Here is a 24,191-nt window from a genome sequence, read left to right as displayed (position 1 = left end):
GTTTACAGATATTATTAGACATCATGACTCCATGTCTATACTGTATGTTCACTACTTCCAGATCGTATCCTCTAATGCACTTGTATTTATGCACACTCAGCACTACATCGGCATTTCTGTCCGGTATACGGCATTGAGGATTTTCAGGTAGCAACACATTGATAGGAATTTAACAGCTTGATAAATCTAAGGATAAATCTCCACTGCCTTAAAGCTTGAGTGTTTTGTAAAGCACTTGGAAAGCAGCATTAAGGAAAAATGTTTGCTGTAATTAGGAGCTCTGATTGTTCTTTCCTGTGCTGATCAATATCCACTTCCCCATCAGTAGAAACTACTTCAGTATATCGGATGTTGTTCGGGTTTTTTTTGGTCTCTGGACATCATCTCTTGAGCAGATTGAATCTCTGGTGAATCTTTTAATCATCATTAATTAGGAGACCAAACGCAGATGAGTAATCAGATATGGCAATGAGGCATTTCTGTTTTGCACTTGCCCAAGCATGCAATCTACAAGCTTAACCTTAACTCTAAACATCGCATTTATCTCCCTGCTCTGATTGATGGTGTGTGATCCTGTTCTGTACGTCCATACAAAAGAGATTTTTCTACAACATGATCATATAATGTAGAAAATGTGCCTGGTGGCTGGTATAAATCCTGCAAAGAGAAAACGACATTCATGTAATATTCAGATCAAATTTGGTATCAAGCCGTAAAGTGGATTCTTTCGGACTTTTTGTTCAGCCAAGCATCACCAATGTTAGTAAGAAAAACAATGAATGATATGAAGGAGAATGATAGGAGCGATGCTGGGGCCGATTTCTTTTTAGCCCCGCCTGTAGATTTTCATTTTGGGTGATTCTTTGACGCAAAAATATTTTAATAGGTTTATAATACCATAATGCCATGATTAGACATTACTGGAAAAACTATGCAGAAGTAGAATTTTTTTTTATAAGAATTAATTATTAAATCTGTATCTTATAAATCATAAATCAGTATCTTTCCGTTTGAAGTCTACTGGTTTGGCTTTTCAGTAGATTGATTGTTCTGAATTGTGCTTGATTGTAAAAGCTGTATCCTACAGAAATTCACTGCTTTGCTAGATTTTTTTCAGTGTGTAAATAAATGTAATTAGATTAGTACAGTATATACTATGTGTTTATTTCAAATTAAAAATTTAATGAATAATTGTTTAAAATCAGTCAAATTTGCAATAAATCCTCATTTGTCTGCCTGTCTGTCTGTCTCTCTGTCTGTCTGTCTCTCTGTCTGTCTGTCTGTCTCTCTGTCTCTCTGTCTGTCTCTCGCAGGTCACAGGAGACTTCGTTAAAGGTAATTGTTTTTTTTTGTACTTGAATATTCAGTGAAACTAAGTGTCAGAATAAATGGCACTTAATATAATGTTTATTACAATGAATTAAATCTCGAACACATCTATGTCTGTTATAAGTGTTCGCAATCCCAGATTAAACAAATCGCTCAGGATGGAGATTGGATGGATGTCAGACAGTTTTAAAATGAGATTAAGATTCTCATCCAAATCTCAGAGAAGAGCCTTCTTCAGTCATCACGCTTTCTCTGTCGTCTACCTGTTATCACTCTGTCCTCCTTTGCTCCTCATATCCTTGTTTCATGACCTTCATTAGAGGTCAGAGAGATCAAAGTTCACGTCAGCCCTCGTCTGGAGAAATCCAGGGGTGACTCTGACATGATAAGAGCAGGTGAGTGCTAACAACCGGCTCATTTAGACATTCACCCTTAACTCTCAGCCTCTCATAACTCCAGCCTGGACTTTATCTCAATTTTAGATATTTGTCAAAGAAAAATAACGATTATTAGAATCGCAGATAAAGATGTGAGGTTTATTAGGGGTGTCCTAACAGAATGAAACGTCTGTAGGAATGACCTCGGTTGTAATCACGTCTCGAATCCTGAGGCCTGGTTTTACTCATGAATCAAACATGTATGTTGTGTGTGACACTGTTGCCTGGAGAGGAGGTGAAATGTGGAGTAAGACCTTTAGAAGTACCCTGAGAAAGTAAGGCAGTGATTAGTGCTAATGTCTCTAAATGGGGGACATTTTTCTCACGGAGCTTTTTATTCATTTTAATTATTCTAAAATGCAGGTGAGGCTCAGATTAAAATGAGAAAGAAGGCTATGATACGATATTCACATTAAAGCTTGTTACATTATTGTTGGGGATGTTTATGTTAAAGTGCTCATCATTAACGCATATATACACCACATACTATATCTTTATTTTATATGCATCGCATTGACATGATGATTTTGTAAATATTGTAAATAGTGTCATTAGTGCCATCGAATGTTTTTCAGGCCCTCACTTTTGGATCTTCTTCTCATCTCATCATCTTTATTTGATCTGATGTTGTGTCTTATAACTCTCTCTTGTCTTTTCTCAGTGTTTTGTCTGCATGCCTGTGCGAACGTATTTACTTGACAATGTAAAGCCGAGGGAAATCTGCAGAGTGTGTTATTAGAAAAGTTATTTTAAGTCCATTCTTTCAGGAAATTTGCCATGGCAGCCGAACGCCTATGAAAAGGTCGCCTTGGTGCTGCAGTTGCCATGGCAGCGTACGGTGCCTGAATACGATACTTGAGAAAAAAAAACCCGACACAAACGAACGGGCCATCAGCAGCTCACAAGGACGTCATTCTGTTCATAATCGCAGGCAGCAAAATATTTATCTTCCTGCGACTCTCCGAGTTGCACGAGATTCCACTACGGAGAACTGTTTTGCTGCATTTTATCATTAATCAGGAACGAATGAGGTTGTGACTGATTTTGTTTCTCAGACACAATTATAACCTTCCAAAGTTTCTTTAAAACACTGCATATTATAATCCGAACCCTACATTCATATAAGTTCCTTTTTGCGCCAAACATCAGCACCCTGTTGCACCAGTTACAGTTGTTGTGTAAATGATCACTTTATTGGATCAAAATATTTGCTGTTGCATTGCAACATACGACCAAAAGTATTTACAAGTATTACAAGTATTACAAATTCTGCACTGCCAAAAAAAACAAAAAAACAAACAAGGGATTTTTGTTCTAGTGGTCACATACAAATAACATACATGGAGATGAATGTAAAGTAATAAATATAAGGGAGTGAGGGAATGTTTAATAGAGAACGAGAGCACACCAATGCAGGATGCTAATCTCTGATCTTCTCGGCCAGCCATGTACTCCGTAGAGATCACAATCGAGAAGGACCTGGTCACAGGCGAGACCAAAGTCTTGTCCACCAACACACTACTGCCCAAAGATCTCTCTCATCAGGGGATCAAAGTGTATGAGGATGAACAGAAAGGTGACAGTAGATGAATACCGTGTAAAGCTACTGTAGATACAAGACTGCTTTACGAGAAGTTCAGAAGCTCACCTTCTTATATGTAAGAACTTAAATGGACACAGAGATAAAAATGTAACTGAAGCAAAATGAGTATATTCCCATTAGAATTCTTCCATTGTAAAGATCTTGTCAATGTGGCCTGTGTGTAGCAGCTTCTCGTAAAGGTCTACCAGCTTAGCATGGCTTAACTGTTGGGATTTTCAGTTATTTTCCTCTCAATTTTTCCAAAACTTATCATTTGCTGCTTCTACTGAGCTCAGTTACTAGTCTTTTGGTGTACATGTCTCTCAAAACCCCAACCACCATCATAATTTATAATCATGCCTCTAACAGTTATTGCTACTTCTAACTTGTTATTTGTCTGGCTTTGCTCCTTAGCCACTGCTTAGCCACTGCTTAGCCACTTTTCTAATGTTTGCTAGGCAGCAAACGAAGTGAACATTTTTTCTTTTATCCCACAGTTACTTTACAATCTTCCCCCTCTGTACTATGAGTGCACTGTTACGTCTCTGTGTAATAAGGCTGTCATAACATCCTTTATAACTATATATTAAGGGAGCAGTTTGTAATATTCAGGGGTGAAGTTCAGTGAAAATATTGCATTTACATATACGGCGTTTGGCAGAAGCCCTTATTCAGAGCAACTTACAGTTATCTCAGTTATACACCTGAGCAAGTGTGGGTTAAGGGCCGTGCTCAAGGGCCCAGTCTGGTGGTGGAATTTGAGCCCATAACCTTCCAGTCAGAAGTCCAACATCTTATCCACTGAGCTACGGCCTGCTCATATTAACATGCCCCAGATGATCTCTCCATATCCACTGAAACGATTTCCTTTTGAGGTGCTTTGTACAGAAAACCCTCATCAGAACCGAACCCGGTTCCAGCGCGGGGCAGAGGTTGTTCTTAGCCGGGAAAAAAAAACATTTATAAACTGGATGTTGGTAAACTAACCAAAGCCAGTGTATGATTATTACAAATTTTTAATGATACTATTATAATTGTTATTTTATAGAAATGTATTTTATTACAAACTGCATCTTTAAAAATGTGCTAAAGCGTAAAACCACGATGTCATTAAGCATTTATCTTAGCAGCATTGCAGATTGTGAATCTAAATGATAATTATGGCACATTATGGAATTCTGATTATGGCAGCCTTGCAGAAGAATGATTAGTGGAAAAAGCTACAAGTTTGTTAATGGGATTTCTTTCCTGCCTGTTCTGTAGTGGTGCACGAGGTGCGTGGGTCTGACGGTCCACTGACTAACGGCGTGCACCAGCTCAGCTCGTCCGAGGTGGAGGATCTTATCCACAAAGCCGACGAGGCCTCCATGAGCGACGGTAAAGCCACACCCCAGCATGCGGCAGAAACAGGCGAGAAGCTCAAATCAGGAACAGAGAAGGTAGTGGTTACTCCGGTTAAAGAGATCACCGGTGTAGAAGCCAAGCCATCACCGGCCATGTCCCAGGCTGAAGTAAATGATGCCAGTGCGGAGAAACCAGTCACGATGGTGTTCATGGGCTACCAGGACGTGGAGGACGAAGATGAGACGAAGAAGGTCCTCGGGCTTGAAAGCACCACAGTTAAGGCCGAGCTGGTCGTCATTGAGGATGGAGAAAATAAGAACGAAGCCAGGGAGGAGCAGGCACCACCCAACGGAGGCCCGGCCGAGCCAGCAAAAGCCCAGGAGGAGAAAGGAGAAGAGAAAGGTGAACCTGAGGCTGGCGCCGCAGAAATTAAAAGCAAAGAAAAGCAGCCTTGCAAATGCTGCTCCATCATGTAAAAAAAACCTCCTTCACAGAGAAACTTGGACCTTTTGTTTCTCGGATCGGTGCATCGCGTCACCTAACAGACAAAATAACCCCAAGTAAAAGAGAGGAGAGAAAACATCTCGTACCTTTTTGATAGAAAGCTCTTGTTTTCTTACTTCATTTGTACCAATTTTATATTTTACTTTAAATTTTTTTTCTCATTTTATTTGAGTTTCTCCTGTCACATTCTTTAGCCTCCTCTGGTTCTGGTTCAGTTGAAGATAAAAACCTGTTAAAGGAGTTGCATCTGATACCTTCTGCATCGATTAACAAACGCTTTCCTGTTTCATCTTTGCGTATGAGGGACTCCGATATCTCTATATGATATACACTATATGAATCAGTTGTTTTTAATATATATTTATTTTGTGTTTATTTTATCCAGCACCCTAACGGTTTTCTTTTGGAGATGCATGATGTTGTGAAGTTCCCTCTGGTCCTGTTATTGCATTAGATCTTTCTCAGTGGGTTTGAGGAGGAGCGTGTGAGAGCGAGTGGGGGAGTGTGAAGGCTGATCCATTAATGACAAATTGTCCATAATAATCCATTAAGGAATAGTGGGTGAAATGGGATTTCAGTAGAAGTCAGAACATACTGTTTTTGTTTTGCTGCAGACCCTCATATTTATTAGTACAAGATGTTTTATTGCATCACACAACTGCATCCGCTAGTCACCTACACACACACACACACACACACACATCTGGTATTTTGTCTCAGTAAGATACATACAGTACTACACATTTCTACGTCACACAGTATCCGAGACCGATTTATTACCAAAGTATATTTTCCCCCATATACAGTATTTTCTTCACTTTCCCTCCACTGCACCTTTTCAGAAAAATCTTAACTTTAAGTGTATAATAAAGGCACTGCCTTTTTTTGGTGGATTGAGGATTTTAGTAGTTTATATTAAGCCTAAGAATCAAACTGGCTTCCTGTACATGCCAATATACACTGCCTTTAGTCTCCTCTCAGGCAGATCATCCACGTCTGTGCTGGAACCTATGCAAGAACACTCGTACGCAAATCCTGATATGATTAGAGGCGATTCCATGAATATTTATAGTAAAGAAAGAAGCGCTGGTGTTCGTATCCCCCGCATTCAAACATCTGATGCTGAATAGAGTAACTTATACAGTAGATTGGGGTCAAAACAATTGTTTCCACATCGTTTTCTTTCTTTTTCTTAGAAAATAAATTGTCACCCTTTAACCTATTTATGTCAAATCCTTCAGTGTGTAAGAAACAGCCTGGTATTATCCTCTGAGAACTCATTAAGTGGTGCTAATCAGTCTGAACTCTCACGCAGCGACGGTCGACGCTTTATGCAACAGCAAGGCGAAACTCTCCCAACATGAGCTCTGAGCACCGTATCGCAGCATCGCAGGTGCACCTTAACTTTTATTTTTGTATTCGTGTGTGTTAACAGATTTTTTATTGCTAGTGGTTTGCGTCGTTTAATTCGTTAATTATCTGTAACACAATAGTCAAGTGCTTTATCAGATATCCTAATCGTATGTAGGAGTGGGAAGCTTTTTCAGGAGGTAGTCAGGAGGTAAATGGTGGCTCTGAAGTGTGAAAGTGCGTCCGTGTGTGTTGTTGTGTGTGTGTGTGTGTGTGTGTGTGTGTGTGTGTGTGTGATTGTACGTGTTCTCCTTTCACTACAGCAACATCACCAGTTCTGCGGAGAATATTTTTTTTGGGTGCCTTGTGGCTCTCGTTGAGGTTCACTTTAAGTTTCCTGTTAATTTGGGTGTCATTCATGTGATTTTTCCACTTAAAATTTATAAACCTTGCTTTATTCCTTTTGGAATGAGTTTTAGAGTCCAGCTGCACAAACATGACCAAGTGCTGATCCCTAATCTTAACCCTAACCCAAACCTAGAGTTAATCTGGGCTTCCTCCTCTTCCCATCACCCTGACTCTCACAAAACACTCAACACCATCACAAGACCTCAGCCTTGCTCAGCAGCGCCCCCTACTGTCTGTCAGTACTAACATTCCAGTTCAGAAGATTGCTTTTTCCACGGCCTGAATGCCTTCTTGCCCTGCCCTCTTTGCCAGGGCATTTTCTCTTTATACATGTGCATGCTTTTTTATAGCTATATATCGATCATTATATCTTCATATCCATATTCATCAGTCATTAAAGTCTCCTCCTCCTCCCTGTAGCTAAAGCCTTGTCCTGTATCATCCATAATGTTCGTCCATGTATTTATCATAGTGTCTCGGAGCATGATGAGTGAAAGTGTGATAGTCGTACAGATGAGGTCACTTCCTGTCTTGGAGCAAAGCTCTCATCTACTTCTGCTTCGTTTTTCTTTCTCGGAAGGACAGACCCTTTTTTTGTTTTATTTCCACCTGGGAATGTGTGTGTGTGTGTGTGTGTGTGTGTGTGTGTGTGTGTGTGCGCGCTCCCACTGCCACGGCTCTGTGCGCTTTCTCAGCTGTGAAGGTCTGCTTTCCTAATGAATTGAAAGTGCTGTAGAACCAATTTTAGTCCAGATATTAAAATGTGATGTGCTTTAAGGATGCGGCTGCTCCGTCTGCTTCTTATTATATCTTTATTTTTGTTTTTATTTGTTTCATGCTCTCCTGTAGAATCTCATCAGTAAGTTGCAGGTGATGATAAAATGTTTTTTTTAAATATCATAAATTGATTTTATAGAACACCTCACAGCGAATGGAGGAGATCCAAATGTCCATAACAAGAACTTTAACCTGAAATACATTATATTATCTTAATTATATGTAACTGTTTTATTATTTCATTTACAAAATCTTAGAAATCTACAATTCATGTGAGAATCATGACGGTCTGAAAAATAAATGTTACTGGAAGAATCACACATTATACAATTCTAATTCTATATCATTTGAATTCTATTCTAATACTTCATACATATATATATAAATAATGTATGTAATCAGCTGTAATCTAGGAAAATCACTCGCATGTTGAAAATCAGAACTATTTTCTGTAGTTCAGGTCACAGGATTCTCATCATCTCCTGCTTTAGATTTAAGAAGAAAGCACTGCTTCTCCTGATCAGGAATGGGTCGATTCATCTCTCTTTCAGCATTACCAGATCTCAGACGCACTCATGTCCCCAGTCTGAGAGTTTAACGTGAGGTCAGCGGTGTGGCCCCGGGGCCCTGCTGGGTGACGTGGAACTGAATTATGTGGCTATTCATTGCTTTTGTTTAGGGCTTGCTGATGGTCAGCAGCATTCCAGACTGATATCCCTGCTCTCGGTACACACACCAAACTCCCCCACACACACACACACACACACACACACACACACACACACACACACACACACAAAAAGCAGAAGGGGCCAGATTTTAACAACAACACAGTCTCATCACTCTCCACACTGGGCTTTGTGTCTTTGACTAATACCTCCTGGAACACACACACACACACACACACACACACACACACACACACACACACACACACACACACACACACACACACACACTGATGCTGTGAGAGGCCATAACACACACATACATGCCAGAATGAAAGGGAGGTGTGGCGTTTAAGACCAAAACAATACCACTGGCCAAAGATTCAGTGCTGGGGATGACTGTGATGGACCGGACTTTAATGTTTTGAGGAAAATGTTCCTGGATCTGTGGACGCTGGGAAATTCACATGTAAAGATGCGGTGAGTTTATTTATTATCAGGACATGTTTCTAAAAAAAAAATACATTTGAATAAACCAGTATGAACACTAGAACTGTTGCATGAACTATTTAAACAAGTTATTTAACCTAATTTTATTGGCTCAAATATTGAATAATCAGTATTACACACACACACACGCACACACACACACACACACACACACACACATTTTATTTTTCTTTCAGTAAAACTGCAAAACAATTGAGTTGAGCCTGGTTGCCCGCTGTTGTTCTACCTTGGAGAGTGTTTCAAACAAACACAAAAGGTGCTGCATTTCTCAGCACACACACCCCAGAGAGTAACACAACACAGGCGGAGCAGAGAGACATGTTTAAATACACACCTCCATGGCAAGTGCTGTGCCACAGTCTGGAGCATAACAACAATAAGGTAAGAGAATATCAAACACACACACACACACACACACACACACACACACACACCAGGGTATAAGAACAGAATCAGTATGAGTGACTCCTGAACTGAATTTAGCAGTTATTTCGTTTCTGTGAGTAAAATATAAGTGGATCAGTGGTTGTACAATTACACTATTATTTCGATGGTAAAAGCTGAAAATTGCAGCAATGAACATTTTCATTTGTTACACACCAAACTGACATCTTTACTGTTGCACGTGTTATATTTTATATTACAACAAACATCCACTAGATGTCAGGCTTCACTACTGCAGCGTTCAAAACCTCCGTCCACTCATCCGCTTTATTTTTTATTCAACAACCACAAAAAACTACCACAACAATCATCACCACCGCCAACAACTACTGCCACAACAACAGCCACATGCTCCACCACCACCATAAATCACCATCACCACCAACAGCAACAATCACCACAAAAATAACTTCCACCAAAACCAACAAGAAAAACAACTACCTCCAACAAAACAACAACCGCACTACTACAACCTCAGTCTACACCAAAATCATTATTTAACCTTCAGTGAATTTATTTTATATATATATATATATAAAAATGTTTGTTTTTGTTGCCGTGCATCAGTTAAAAAAACTTTTTCTAGAATGGGTTTAAAAAATGTATTTGACTGAACTTTTTGACTTTTTCTCAGTATTTTTTCCACCAGGAAATTATCTTTATTGTTTTATTGTTGCTGGTAATAAAATGTACTGTTTATTATTTAACATTTATACAGTAGTTCAGTTCTTCTACAGTCTCCAGGTCCAACTTGGTTACTCATATGTACTGTGTGTGTGTGTGTGTGTGTGTGTGTGTGTGTGTGTGTGTGTGTGTGTGTGTGTGTGTGTGTGTGTGTATGCACAAGGCTTTCTCTCTCTGTGGTCCTTATACTTGATCTTAACCCTTAATCTATTAGTCTCATACCCTGACAGTCAGTCGGCTGATGGGCGGAGCAGTTTATACGGCCTGAACTTTGTCTGTAAATTTGGTATAATAAAGTCTGGAGTCTCGAGAGTGTGTGAGTGTATAGTTTGAGTTTCCTGCAGACGGTGAGTTGTTAAGACTTTAGTTTTTTCTTTCTTACAGAGAATTTGTTAGTGGTGTCCATATATAATTTGCTCAGTTTTAGATTAAAGGTTACGTGATGTGAATTAATCTGAACTCTATCATATTTTATAGATCAGGAAACGATGATCTAAAATGAAACTAATGATGATAACTTGCAGCTGCATTGTTCACGTTCTGACGTGACGTATTGATCACTGACACTGACATTAATAAGCTGTTGAATAATACAGTGTGTGATGGAGTGTTTCGATGATTTGGACATTAACCCATTAGCAAAATATCAGTCATTTGTGTTAAAATAATGGACGCCTGTATTTTACCATGAGACTCTGAGGATTCGGTATTTTGAAGGTAATATTCGTTTACATGGTGCATCAGTGCAGTAGAGCACTGAAATGTAGGACAACCCTGTAAAATGCTCTCGTCCAATCACCTTCATGCAGTCTGAAGTTTCCAAGAAGCAGGAGAGTGGAGGTTTTATCAGTGGTGTACAGTCCACAGTGTCACGCATGGACACCCTCTGACAGCCACACAAACGCCTGACAAACTACGTAATTCGGCTCACATGAACACGCGCTGTTATCTACACACACTGAGTTTGGAGTTGGAGTGGGTCTTTTAGTGTAAAAAACAACAAGTCTTCATGAGGTAGGAACAAGAGACGTGTGCAGTTCTGTAGCACTGAATTTACCTCTAATATTGTCTTTAATATTATAATATAAAGGATGGCTAACATAAAGAATATATATATATAATATATACACACTAGGACCCAACGTTAGTCCTGTTGATGCCTTACTGCTAATTTAATGCAACACTTTTAACTGAACATTATAATATTGACTGTAACTTGAGTGAAAAAAGCATGTTTTAAACTTGAATTTCTGAGCTTTTTAGTATTTAGTATGTCCCCGTTTTTGCATTCGGTTTGCGTGAAATTAAAATCGAATCCAAGCAACATCTGATCACACGCTTCATTAGAAGAGATCAGACGTAAAAAACATTCTGACTCTGTACAAAGCAGTAAATCTGCTTACATTTATACACAATATTACACTTCACATCATTTTCATTTCCGTGTTTATGACTAATTTCTGTAGACAGATTTCCAGATCTTCACGTCTACAGTAGATCCCACACCCTGCACGACTTTAACATTCAGGATTCCAGTCGGTTTTTTTCTGATTTCAATGCAAACCGTTTTGTCTGAAATCTTTTATTGTTTGAAAACTGAACCTGATGTTCTTTAAAGACAAAAGAATGTTTGGATTGTAAATGATTGAATGAGGGAGCGCTGAAAACTCCTGCATTTCTCACGGCGAGTATCACGTGCTTCATCGTCACGTTGCGCAGTAAAAATAATCCTTCACTTTTTTCTCACTATTTAAAAGACTTTCTACAGAAATGTGATTAGTGTTTAGTAGATAAACACGTTACGTGTAGCAGAACTGAATCATTGATTAAATGCTTCTGATTTTACAGAGACGTTCTGAGACTCATCACGATGCACAAAGACAAGCGAGGATTCTGAGCAGCTTCATTCAGACTCGTGCAGCACGAGACCCTGAGCCTGCTGAGGCCCACAGGTTATCCAGAATCACCATGACTAGCGTTCCTAAACGGTGGGTGATGAAACCCTTGACTCCTAGATTAGAGAAGTCTGATCTCCGGACCTTGCTGAGCCCCGGCGCCGAACCATGTTCCTCAGAGAACAGCTGGAGTCTCAGACAGAATGGTGACTCTCATACATTCAGCTTTGATAACATCCCAGTGACCAAGTCGTCTGTGAGAGTCACGGACGGAAAGAGTTTGGAGGATGTTGTTCATGCCAAACAAGTGATGGTGTCTGAAGACAGCAGTACCAGTGAGGACTGGCAGCCTAGTACCCCCAACAGCCCCGGTTCTGCAAGCAGTACAGACTGCCACCAGGGGTTCTACTCATTTGTGGACGATCCAATAAGCCCAGAAGCTGAGAAGAATGAGGTTTACATGGTCTCACCTAAGAGACAGGCCAAACTATCAACTCTGCTAGAGAAGAGTAGCTTTAAGCTGCAGACTTACATGGAGGAAAGAAGACCGGAGAAGCTGTTCCATGGGACTAATGGTGATGACCAGTACTATGTTGATGACGTTTCAGGAGATGACAATGAGGAAGAGAAACCAGACCGGATGGAGATCATCCGGAGTCAGGCACCCAAAAAGAACATTGTCTTCAAAGAGCAGTGGAGTTCCTTGGAGAACTTGGACCTGACCACATCTCCACAGAGTTTGGTTGAGGGATTAAGTCTGTGTTTCAGCCCTGGGAACTCAAAGCCTCTGCAGTCTGAAGCAGACCCTGGTACCATTGACAACCAGCAGATTGATTTCAATGCAGCACGTCAACAGTTCCAACTGATGGAGCAAACGAAGCAAAACCCATTCTGGAGGAGTTCTCAGGAATCACTTTCTCCAAAAAAACGTGAACGATCATTGTCTGCAGGAGCTAAACTTTTCACAACGGACTTCAACAAAACTCAGACTCCAAAGGAGCACCCTTGGAAAAGACCAGAGAACAAGGTGATGCCCTTCGAAGAGGTTCTAGAAGATACAATTCAACCTAGCTCCGTGGACCATATAGGTTATGGGCTTGAGACGCATGGTGTGGATTCCTCAAGTGTTGGACATGAATCCACTGAGCCTACAATGTTAGACAGTATACCTGTGGATAGCACGAGTGAAACACCTATTGAGCGAGAGATCCGAATAGCTCAGGAACGTGAGCAAGACCTCAGACGTTCACGAGGTATATATCGCCCAGACGCATCAGAGATGGTTGAGATCAAGACCAAGCCTATCCTGTCCCTTCCAACACCACAAATAAAACCTATCAAAACCAAAGAACCAAACAGAGTGAGTTTACTCATTCAGCGTGAGAATCAAAGGGTTCATGAGAACCAAGGTCTTTATGACAGAGGGAATCAAGGTGAGAGGAAGATAACTTTTGGGTCTCTATCAGACCAGCTAGATGTTATATCTTCAAGCAAAAGCCCAAGTATAAATCCGACAAGCAGGTCTATTGTGAACCCTGTGCATGTGAAACAGAGAGATGTATGTGATGCTGAGGAGTCTCTCTCACCCTGCTGCCCTCATCGACACCCAGATGAGACAATGACCGAGAGGGAAACGTCTGCAGACGTTCCAGACAAAAGTCCATACACCAAGTGGAAAGCAGAAAAAGAACACTATAAAACGAAAACTGCAAATCAACCATTTTGGATGGCAGATTATAAGCCGAAGGAGTCACGAAAAACCGCGTCGTCTCCTCCTGCTTTCCCACCGGAGCCTGAATGTAGCAGCAGATCTCCGGGAGTTTGGAGATCTTTTCCTGAGAGCGTTAGTGAGTGGCCCCGCATGTCAAACGCTCCTGATATCATCCGCAGAGAAATTGAGGAGAATTTAAGACGAGAACAAGAGCTCCAAAAACAACGAGAAAAAAAGAATCTCATCTCAGACGTCGTGTCTGGGCAAAGGAGTCATGACCAAACTCCTTTAATGAGATCTAACGATAGTTTAGTGGAAGCACAAGCTGTCCTACCACAAACATCTACACACAGGACGAGTAACAGTTCCCTGAACTCCTGGAGTGTAGATCCAACCCCTGTGAGCTGTCACTCAGAACCAGGTAGAGATTATTATTGCATCATTATTATTAACAATAAAAGAATACTTTTCCTCGCTGAAGCACGGTGGAGGCAGTGTCATGACTGAATCAGCAGCTTGTTGTTCTTCCACTAAAAGTTCTGTGTTTAAGTTGTTTAACACCTTGATAGATTTGTAAATATCAGACAACGAAATCTGCAATTCTGTTTGCTCAAAAACACCATCACTATCCTTGCTGTTCCAATACTTTTGGAGGGGCCGTGTACGTGAATACGCTTTCTGTTTCACGCAGATTTACTGCAGGTAACTGATTAACGTTTACGTTCCTTGTTTACGGGGAGACAAAATCGCTTACCTTAATAAGCTCCTGAACTTTGATCGCATGCGGTGAAAACGAGGGACGAGGCCACATCAAAAGGTTAATTATTGATCTCACGGACACGAACGTGCAACTTAAAGATGTTTTGATATTTTGAAACTTTATGGATGGTTCAGTTTTATTGGGTCGGACCAATTTTTTTAATGTTTTTCCTCTGCAGGCCCCCAATCAAAACTTCCTTCCTTCACAAAGGCTCAACCATGGAGTGGCTCTAAGCATACAACACCTGTAGTTCATAGGGTAGTTCCTACTATACCTTCTAGTCCATTAAGTGAAACCTCCTCCTACAAGGGACTGACGAAGACACTGCTGAATGACTTCGAGGAAAGACGAGTGCGGCTGAAGCTTGAGGAGAGCTCTGTAAGTGAATTCCTTCAACTTCCAACACAAAGTTTCATAGCTAGAAATCTTGTATCTTCTCAGTAAAACATTCTCAGTTTATTCTAAATGTTTAACGCCGACTCCTCGGTCTGTTGTTTGCAGTACGCTGGCATTCAGCCTGTTGATGACATTAACAACGAGGTAAGAAGTCTACCATTACATCGAACACATGACTCATGAGCTGCACATCCTCATCATTTCTCTCATTCAGGTTGTAGAAGTGACTCGTGTAACCCGGCACAAGAACACGAGGGCTCTGCAGTGGGAAGCCGGCGTGTACGCCAACGAAGAGAACTGCTGAGTCTGGACATGCTGTACGAGTGCAAAATCAGCAACATGCTCCTGACTTGATTAACCGCACAGGCTGGATCTGACTGGCGTGTTCTTCATGGAGACACCACCCTTTGGTGCTTCTACAGAAGTCACTTGAATTCCATCAGGAGATACAGGAAGCTACATCATGCTATGAATAATAACAGAACAATGATTTGGGAGTTCTCGGGTAGGAACATAGACTCTCGTATTTTTGTATCGAATATATATAAAAAAAAGAAATAATTCTTCAGTATTAGCAATGATATGAAATCGTGTATTAGATTTATAAGGAAATTGCACTGGTTTTATTTGTAACTTTTAGACGAAATCATGCCAAATACCTGTTTTTTTCTTTTACTTTACACAAATACCTATTTTTGTTTTTTTATAACACCACATGTGTCAGCAATATCAAGAAGAGCGATCACATGAATGATTACAATAGGACGGGTTTTAAAACAGACTCTTCATCAGGACTCCTGTATGGAATCATTTACCTTCCAGAAGCTCTTGAGAAGTTTAATGAGTGAGCTCAGATCATGTTCTGCATGTTCTGCTCTTTATCCCGTGTTCAGTAGCAGCTGGTTTCATTTACAAACACAAAGGCTGGAGAAATGTGCACACTTGTGTAACTGAACAGCAGATGGAGTGAAAGTACTGAATTCAGTTTCACACGAGTTCCATTCATTCAGTGATCTTAATATTTAATAATATAGTTTAATAATAATGAAGAATAACGTATTAAGAAAGGAATTACGATTTTTTGTAGATTTTTCACTGTTTTAAACCAAAAACTATGATTTAGAATATAAAAAAATTTGCTCCTTTGTACACTAATATGATATTTATGTCCATGAATAAAGATTTTAATGAATTAAATTAAATAAAATTGTCTGTGGTCTTACTGTGCTTTATATGAAACATAAAGTTAGAGAGCAAACGGTGGTCTATCATGGACTGACCTGCCCAGTCACCGCACCTCATTCCTACTGAACTGCTCTGGGATGAAACGGATCATAAAGAAATCCCCAACTAGTGAAGGAACATCTTTGGCAAGTTATACAAGAGGCACAGAAACATTTCAGCAAAACGAACTGTTCAGATGAAGAGAGTGTGTAAAATCTGGGTTTTTTATGCAAATAAAGTGGACATTCTGGACATTTATTCGGTAAAAGTAAATTGTGTATGTTAGATGTTTGGGATCAGGTTTCCAGTTAGAGTCCTAATGCTGGCGGCTTCCCAATACAGCTCAGATTATGAAGGTTGTGCTGATGTACGGGGCGTCCCCTGTTTTCCCTCTCTTACAATTTCACTTCACCCACACAACTTCCTTCTTCTCTGTACTGTGTAATATTCATCATCGTTATTAGTATTCAAGCTCGGGGAATTCAGATTATAAACTGGTTCCTTGGTGTATTTCTCTTCATTGTGCTTAAAGACCGAGATCAGAAAAGGCAAACAGGATTTCTGCAGGTATGTACTGATTACTGATTTTATCATTAAAACATTTTCTCCCACATTTCTAATTAACTATAACATTTATTTGTCAAATATCATTATTAATATGTAGCTATATATATATATATGTAACAGGATTAATACTGTTCTTGTTTATAAACATTGTTTCCGGAACACACGATTCCCAGGATATTTAATTTGATCACACGTCTTTTTTTCTTTCTTAAAGGTTCATCCTCCACAACAAACCACAAGATTTTCTACACATGTAATGGCGAGCTTTTTCACTTTCGTGGAGCCAGTGGTGGTTTTGCACAAACTGGGCACGAACTTCTTTGAGATGGCTCTCACCCTGACAGTGTACAACCGCTCACTGGTTACAGCAGCTGGACATCCTGACCAAGCCCAAGCAGCTTCCGCGAGCTTCTTCCTCATCCAATCCATCGTCTTAGCAGTAGCGGCCATGTTTTCCAGCTTCCCACTAGGCCGCTTGGCAGACCGATGGGGACCCAAAGTGTTTTTGGTCATCCCTCAGATAGGTTCTCTCATGGGAATGTGCTTCCTGCTTGTTTTTCTGTTCTACGATCTGCCCGTAGAGTTCCTCTTCCTCGGAGCCATGGTGTTCGGCCTCAGTGGAGGAGCTCCTGCTTATTGGGCTGGTGTGGTGGCTATGGCCTCACTCAACTCTCAGCAGAAGAACCGCACTTTAAAACTCAACCTCGTGGATTTCTGCGTTGGTGTCGCAGGGGTGCTGGGTGGTCTGCTATCTGGGTACGTGTACCGGTTAGGACATCAGGGATTGGTCCTGCTAATGACCGCCATGCTCTTCAGTGCGGCGGCGCTTTTTTATGCCGTGTTCCTTCTCTCCAGCTCGGTACAAAACAGTGATGAGAAGGAGAAGCTTCTGCCTAGTGGTATGAGGATGGACAGAGTAGCAGTGGGGCTGTTGATATCAGCCATTGTGCTGTTTGATCTGGGGATGATCGGAGCAGAGAATGTTCTCACACTCTATGTGCTTAAGCCTCCAATGAGCTGGGATTCAGTGTGGGCTGGTTACGGCAAGGCGGCCACAAACGCCATGTACCTGAGCAGCTTCCTCGGGGTTCTGATGTTATCTGGTGTGCTCGGAGATGTGGCCTTGTCTCTGCTTGGCATCGTGTCTAACTGTACAGGAATGGCCATCATGGCATTCGCGGTGGAGAGTTGGGTCTATTTCTTTGGTAAGTGAAGTGAACAGGATCAGCATTTTCCTTCCTACAAATACTGAAACACTTCCCATTTTCTAACAACAATAATGTTCTTTCACTTTCTTCATGTTTATCTGATTATTTTCTCTGTTTATGAAAACAATGCTGTATTCAGTGCTATTTATTTTAGTAATTCTCTTTTTCCTGTCGAACAGCACGAGGGATAATGATGTTCGCCTGTGTTCCCATGCCAACGCTCCGAGCCATGCTTTCCAAAGTTCTGGACGCAGAGGAATATGGTAACTAAGGCATGAAAGTAGAAGCAGATTAGTTGTGACAAATGGAAAATCCCCACATGTGAGCTATATTTAAATAAAAAAAAGAAGTCCAGGGTGATGACATTCTTCAACCAGTTACTACATAAAAGCAGATGATCAATTCGCAACACGTATGACTCAAAGGGGGTTAAATGGGAACATTTAAAAAGTGCAAAATAAAGTATAAATAGTATGTTTGATATACATATGGTCAAACATCAGAAATTCTAAGCAAAAAGAAAATATTAAAGAGTATTTTAGCTACTAATACAATAATAATGACATGAAAGGCTGAAGTATATTTGGAATTATTGATACATTAGAAAAAAAAAACGTGTATCAATGTAAAATAAAGTATGATGTAATGTATTAATGATCTTTTTGGATGTTAGTTTGGTTCCGCATGTCCTTATAGACGGAAAGGATCATTGTAAGTCAGTATGAAGTTCCTCTGACTGATCAGTTTTATCCTGTGATGAAGCATTTCTCTGGTTCCAGGAGAACGCTGCTCCCTCCACAGGGCATGAGGGCATCACAGATCAAAAGCTACTCCAATATTATTGGGAGATTATGACTATGAAATTATGATTTGTCACCTGCCTATTAATAATTCCTTTTAACAGGCAGCACATAAACAATACTCTGCTCTTTACCTATTTCAGGATGTGTTTTTGGGCGTCTACAGTTGGCTCTTTCTGTGACTGAACTTCTTTCCACTGTGCTCTTCACCTCGATTTACCCTCTCACTCTGAGCTGGTACAGCGGCCTGAGCTTTTTTCTCTCGTGTGCCATCAGTTACCTCAGCGTCATTCCGATCCTGTGAGTTTCCCATCACGCAGGAGAAACTCCGTATAGAACCATTCTCTGAACGTTCAAGTTGAACTAAACCTGCAGAAGTTTATCTGATGAATTGACACTTTAAATGCTGTAAATATGAAGCTGTATCATGTGTGTTGAAACTTTCCCTAACATTAGACTCTAATTGTGTGGTATACACCTACACTGTATAAACATGCTCTCTGATTGATTGATACAAATTCTAAACGACTCTAACGACTGCTATATACTTTTGTTTTCAGATACCTGAAGTACAGGAGAAGGAGAACTTTACACACAACTCTATAAAGAAGAAATATATATTTATTAAAAATACATGCAAGGATTGTACTTGCTTTAGGATGCCATGGAAAAGCTACAAACCCTGTAACACTACAAGCTTTTAGTTGTTGTTATTCCTCGGGTGTCTCTGGTTGAGCTCAAGGTCATTTTTCCCCAGAGTAGAATGTTCTAATATTATAGTCACCAGATATCCAGACAGACGGCATCATATTCCACGGCCCTGTGCATTTCACGTTATTCACCATGTCTAGCAAAGATGCCTGAACTGAAAATTGTCCAACACACCTAATGGCTGCTCTGAAACGTTATTGAGAATGTGATTAGGCAGATCTTTCTGAGCTGAGAGGATGCTCTCCTCCTGCAGATCTTCTTCTTCACTAAGAGGGTCAGGAGGATATTAAGTATATGATTTCTGCAGTTCCTTTCATCAGCACTATTTGCCTGTAAAACAGTACGTTTTGTCTACAATCTCCGATGCACAGATTTTTCTCTGATCATTTCACAGGTTTTTGATAGGATTTAGATCTTCTTCGAGATTGAGGACATTCCAAAACATTGATCTTCTTCGTTTTCTGAAGCCATTTATTTGCTGCATTGGATTTGGGTCGTTATTGTGCTCAAAGATGAAAGCCTTCTTTATCTTTATTCTTTGTCTTAACCGAAGAGTCCCAGCTGAAAAGAGAAGAAGCCTGAAAGTGATGCCTCCACCATCGTGCTTCACTTTCCGGGGGGTGGGGGTGGTGGGCTGTTCTTCAGGTGGTAAATAAGCTGCCTTTTTTGCACATAACATATATTTTAGAATTTAGCAGGAAATATTCACCCCTGTCTCAGACTATAGCACATGACTGTGGTGGTGATTTATGTGGGTTTGGATGGAGGCCTTCTTTCTAGCCGGACTGCCACATCACCCAGACATGTGAAGAACACTAAAGATTGTTGAGTGATAGGTGCTTGCAGCCTCCCTGATAAATTTCCTTTTGTCTTTTATCTACTTTGGAGGGACATTCTGTTCTTGGTAAATGTCACTGTGATGCCATATTTTCTCCACTTATTGATGACGGCCTTCACAGTGTTCCATGGTACATCGAATGTTATGGAGATTCTCTTGTCTCCTTCTCCTGATTTTTTTCAACAATGAGATCAAGTACACGCTTTGTAAACACTCTGCAGACCAGAAACGACAGATTTCGACTCATTTAAAAATCTATTTATATTTCTTGAATTCTAAAGGTATTTATATTACATTGAAAGGTGGAGAAAAAACATATAAATAAAATAAATAAAAAATCAGTTCCACACTTCCACACTTCTGCTGATGAACCAGGAAGTGTTTTCTCTCTTTTCTGTAAGGACAATGAACATATATTCAATAAAGAATGTGTAATGAGTGTAAACATGGGACACCATGTGAGTGGGTAAACACTGTGCTGAGACATTTTAAGCTTTCTTCATTTATCCTGCGTGCTGTTTTGTAGCTTTACGGCCAAATTACAAATGTAGAAAGAAGGCAGATGAGTATTACTATAATTAAAACGTATGATCCTATTAGTCAATGCTGGTTTTAATGATTCATCGACCTTTTCTGTAGTTCATTAACCTTTAATATCAAACCAGGTTTTTGCTTAAGAACTTAAAGTAGGTGGAGTTGATACCACAGAACATGTACTTTAGAGCTCTACACTATCAGGAACATGGGTTTGAACCACCATGAAAAGCACACAAGGCGTATGGGGATATAAATAATTAAATTTAATTTAATTTAATTATATGTTTAAAAAAGACATAATAATAAGTTATTCTCAGATGTCTGCTTAAGAGTTTTTTCCTTTTCCATAGAAGGGAAGTGAAATAAAAATAAGGAAACATTCTCCATAGTGGTTTATATTCTCTAAGCAGTGGATTCCTTCTGTGAAGTTTGAGTCTGAATGCCTTTGAGCTCAGCCCTTAGACACTCCACATATCTGTCTCAGTGTTCAAGTTCAAACTGGTGGTGTGGAGCACATACTGACTCTTTAATGCTCTAATCTTCTTTTCTACCGGGGATTCAGATTTACATTACTGAGACACAGCTGATTCTAAAGCTACAAAAATTATTCTATTTGACAGAAATGCACATTAAATAGGATCCCACAAAACCGCCGTTGTGTTCTTTTCTATTTCCAGATAACATTCTTTTTATCATTTGTTTTAATGTGAGCTGGAAAATGGTGTAACTGACAGTAAATAAGGCTGAGAGAAGTCAAGTCAAGTCAAGTCAAGTTTATTTGTATAGCGCTTTTCACAACAGACATTGTCTCAAAGCAGCTTTACAGAAAACAACAGTGAAGGTGAAGGTGTGCGTTTGTCCCTGATGAGCAGCCGTGGCGACAGTGGCAAGGAAAAACTCCCTTAGATGATATGAGGAAGAAACCTTGAGAGGAACCAGACTCAAAGGGGAACCCATCCTCATATGGGTGACATCAAAAGTTTGGTCATAAATCTAGAGAGAAGAGACTAAGAGGGAAGAGGAGGATGAGAGAAGACGAGAAGACTGGGAGAAAAAGGCTGATACAAGTGAAGGCTGGTAGAGGAGAAAGAAGATGGTAAAAGTTGAGACTGAAAAATTCTATTTCGTCTGTCCAGCTGCGAAAAAACACAGGCCGAGACTGTGAACCTGTTCCATTTCCATAATTCCATAACATGTGCAACATCACGTGCAATTTCATATCATTTTTCAGAGATGGAAATTCTTATAATTACAATATCTTTTATTAACCTGGTAGACCACCTTTGTTAAAAAAAAAAAAGAAAACATCTGTATTACTGTAACTAATTCTACATTATAGACGTGAAAGAATTGAGCACAGGTATGAAGATGAGAAGTCTACCAGTTTGACCAGCTCAGCCTGTGTTCCTCAGTCCTGGTTAGACCTGGAGAAACCTTTCTGCTGCAAAAAAACAACTGTGCTGTTACTTTTAACACACCATTTATCAGGGCGGTGTGTGTGTTCATTCGGGAGGGGAGTGTTGTGTTGTACGGTGTGACTTCCTCCAAGAGTGTTTTTTTTGCAATTACCTGAACCTAACGCCAGGTGACGCTCTAAAGAAAACACCATCAATGAAGTTTCAGTGAAGAGTAACGTTGATGCTACAGCGTAGTCACACTTCCAAATTTGTGAGATCAGTTTGGAAAAGGGCCTTTAGAGGTTTATTATAAATGCAACACAAAGCAAAGTTCATAATGAAATGATCTGAAGAGTTTGAAGTAACTTGTGTGTCTTCTGAGTTCTGACCTCAACCCCACTGAACAACTTTTCTGATCTTGATCATCAAATGAGAGTCAGACCTTCACAATATCCCATAAACACATTGCCATCAGCCAAAGCACTTCTTCAGCATTCTAAAACTCCTGTATCTTGCTGATTACCTGAGACATGTTTTTTTTTTTTTTTTTTTTTTTTTTTTTTAAAGTCCTCTCATTTCAGGTTCAGGTCCATCTCTTTTTCAGGTTAACGTTGATAAAACCCCCCAGGATCTGGAGGGGTTTTATCAACGTTGACTTGTTCATCAAAGCACATTACTCACGCATGCACTGACTTGGCAGTCCACTTTTTTATGGAGGTGAGATGAAACTGAAGAACCTGAAAGAAACCCCTAAGGACACTGGAGAACACGTGAAACTCCACACTGACAGTAACATGAGCTCTGGATTAAAATAATGTTCCACTAAATTATCATTTTAACACGGAATACAGAATTGTCATGTCATTGCTCACTCAGCAGTTCTTAAACATTACATATATAAACAACACTGCTGAAAAGGAGACTTTTAATCACTACTAATGATAATAAAACTTATTTATTGGTTTATTATCTGGTCGGAGGGGAATAGAGGAACAAAACCCCTCACTCGCGCCTTTGGGAAATTTCGACTAGCCAGTCCTACCAGCATGTTTTCGGAGAGTGTGAGGAAACCAGAGAACCTGGAAAAACCCCACACAGAGAGTATCCAAGGAGTACAAGAACAGAACCCTGGAGCTGTAAGGCAGTAACACCACCCATAGCACCACTGCATCATCCACAATTAACCAAAAATAAAAAATGAGAAATATTATTAAATACAGCATGAATAGAGGAGAAGTATTGGAAGGACATGTATAGACCTAAACTAAAGAAATCTACATTTTTTTATTTTTGTACAACTTTTCTTTGTTTAGACATGAGATTTGTGTTCCATTGTGTGCTTATCAGTTAATAAGTATCAGTTTTACCTGCTGCCCCATAATCCATTATTTATCTTCAGCCAGGTGTGTAACCTGTACCTGTCTAGAAACCCAGTGGAATTATTTATCATGATACCTGACTCCAAACCTTTATTCAAGAAGTCAGTAGGAAAAAGAAGAGGAGTGTGGCGTCCTTACAGACATCTCAGATTATTTCATTATAATAATTCAAATACTTTTGTGCTTTAAAATGCATTTATTTATTTATTTCATTCAAAACCAGCACTTGCTTATTATTTAATTGGATCAATTTTTAAAAATGTTGCGCGTATTAAACGAATAATATCTTAAAACGATACACTCATAAAATACATCTAGCTGAAGGTTTAAATCTGACACTAGTGACATCATGAATCCTGGAGATGAAGACAAAACACATATCGATATTTGTTAGTGGTCAAACATACATGGTGTATCTCTGTAGAAGAAAAGTCTAAACCAGGTGGTCAGATGTCTCAGTGCAGTGGTTTCCAGGGACGTCTGTATGATTTTCGATTCTCTATCTCATTAACTATTTGTCCTCCTGAAACCAAGAGTGTTTCTTTAATACCGTCAGAACTGCAAAACTATTTTGGATTTTTCTTTAAAACTTTACCTACAGATGTCATGGACAGATTCTTTGAATAATAAATGGTATAAACCTGCAGGAAGATCCTTCTCAGTCTGATGAACTATAACAGGCCGAGCTGAATAAATATGGAAGGCCATTCTTTCCAGCTGTTATTAAGAGT

The 24,191-nt window shown here is 39.8% G+C and overlaps 3 protein-coding genes across 9 annotated transcripts in view; all 3 read left to right on the top strand.

Moving 5' to 3' along the window:
- Positions 1-7,731, top strand: part of palm1a (paralemmin 1a) — a 28,873-nt gene extending 21,142 nt beyond the window's left edge. Inside the window, exons 7-10 of one of the 3 annotated variants that reach the window (XM_083558249.1) lie at positions 1,314-1,335; positions 1,650-1,724; positions 3,211-3,342; positions 4,612-7,731. In XM_083558249.1, the coding sequence (XP_083414375.1) occupies positions 1,314-1,335; positions 1,650-1,724; positions 3,211-3,342; positions 4,612-5,168 (786 nt within the window). In that variant the 3' untranslated portion in view covers positions 5,169-7,731. The remainder of the gene's footprint in view (positions 1-1,313; positions 1,336-1,649; positions 1,725-3,210; positions 3,343-4,611) is intronic. The other 2 variants (XM_083558250.1, XM_083558251.1) reach the window with 2 other exon arrangements.
- A 588-nt stretch (positions 7,732-8,319) lies between these two features.
- misp (mitotic spindle positioning) lies at positions 8,320-16,006 on the top strand. Of its 5 annotated transcripts, none has more exons than XM_083558235.1 (6): positions 8,320-8,868; positions 9,086-9,290; positions 11,886-14,064; positions 14,582-14,781; positions 14,905-14,943; positions 15,014-16,006. In XM_083558235.1, the coding sequence occupies exons 2-6, from the start codon at positions 9,228-9,230 to the stop codon at positions 15,101-15,103; spliced, it is 2,571 nt and encodes an 856-aa protein (XP_083414361.1). In that variant the 5' UTR covers positions 8,320-8,868; positions 9,086-9,227; the 3' UTR covers positions 15,104-16,006. The 5 variants fall into 5 exon arrangements, with proteins under 5 accessions (XP_083414361.1, XP_083414362.1, XP_083414364.1 ...); XM_083558236.1 differs by having other exon boundaries at positions 8,320-8,879; XM_083558238.1 differs by lacking the exons at positions 8,320-8,868; positions 9,086-9,290 and adding an exon at positions 10,169-10,384.
- Positions 16,007-16,463: 457 nt separating this feature from the next.
- Positions 16,464-21,306, top strand: LOC310735479 (solute carrier family 46 member 2). The gene is made up of 5 exons (XM_083558240.1): positions 16,464-16,590; positions 16,805-17,795; positions 17,978-18,061; positions 18,742-18,898; positions 19,159-21,306. Exons 2-5 carry the CDS (start codon positions 16,847-16,849, stop codon positions 19,202-19,204), a joined length of 1,236 nt encoding a protein of 411 aa, XP_083414366.1. The 5' UTR covers positions 16,464-16,590; positions 16,805-16,846; the 3' UTR covers positions 19,205-21,306.
- The last annotated feature ends 2,885 nt before the right edge of the window (positions 21,307-24,191 follow it).

The sequence above is a fragment of the Silurus aristotelis genome, assembly GCF_946808225.1.
Source record: "Silurus aristotelis genome assembly, chromosome: 13".
In the NCBI taxonomy this organism is placed as follows: Eukaryota; Metazoa; Chordata; class Actinopteri; order Siluriformes; family Siluridae; genus Silurus; species Silurus aristotelis.
This window is presented reverse-complemented; position numbering and strand designations above follow the sequence as displayed.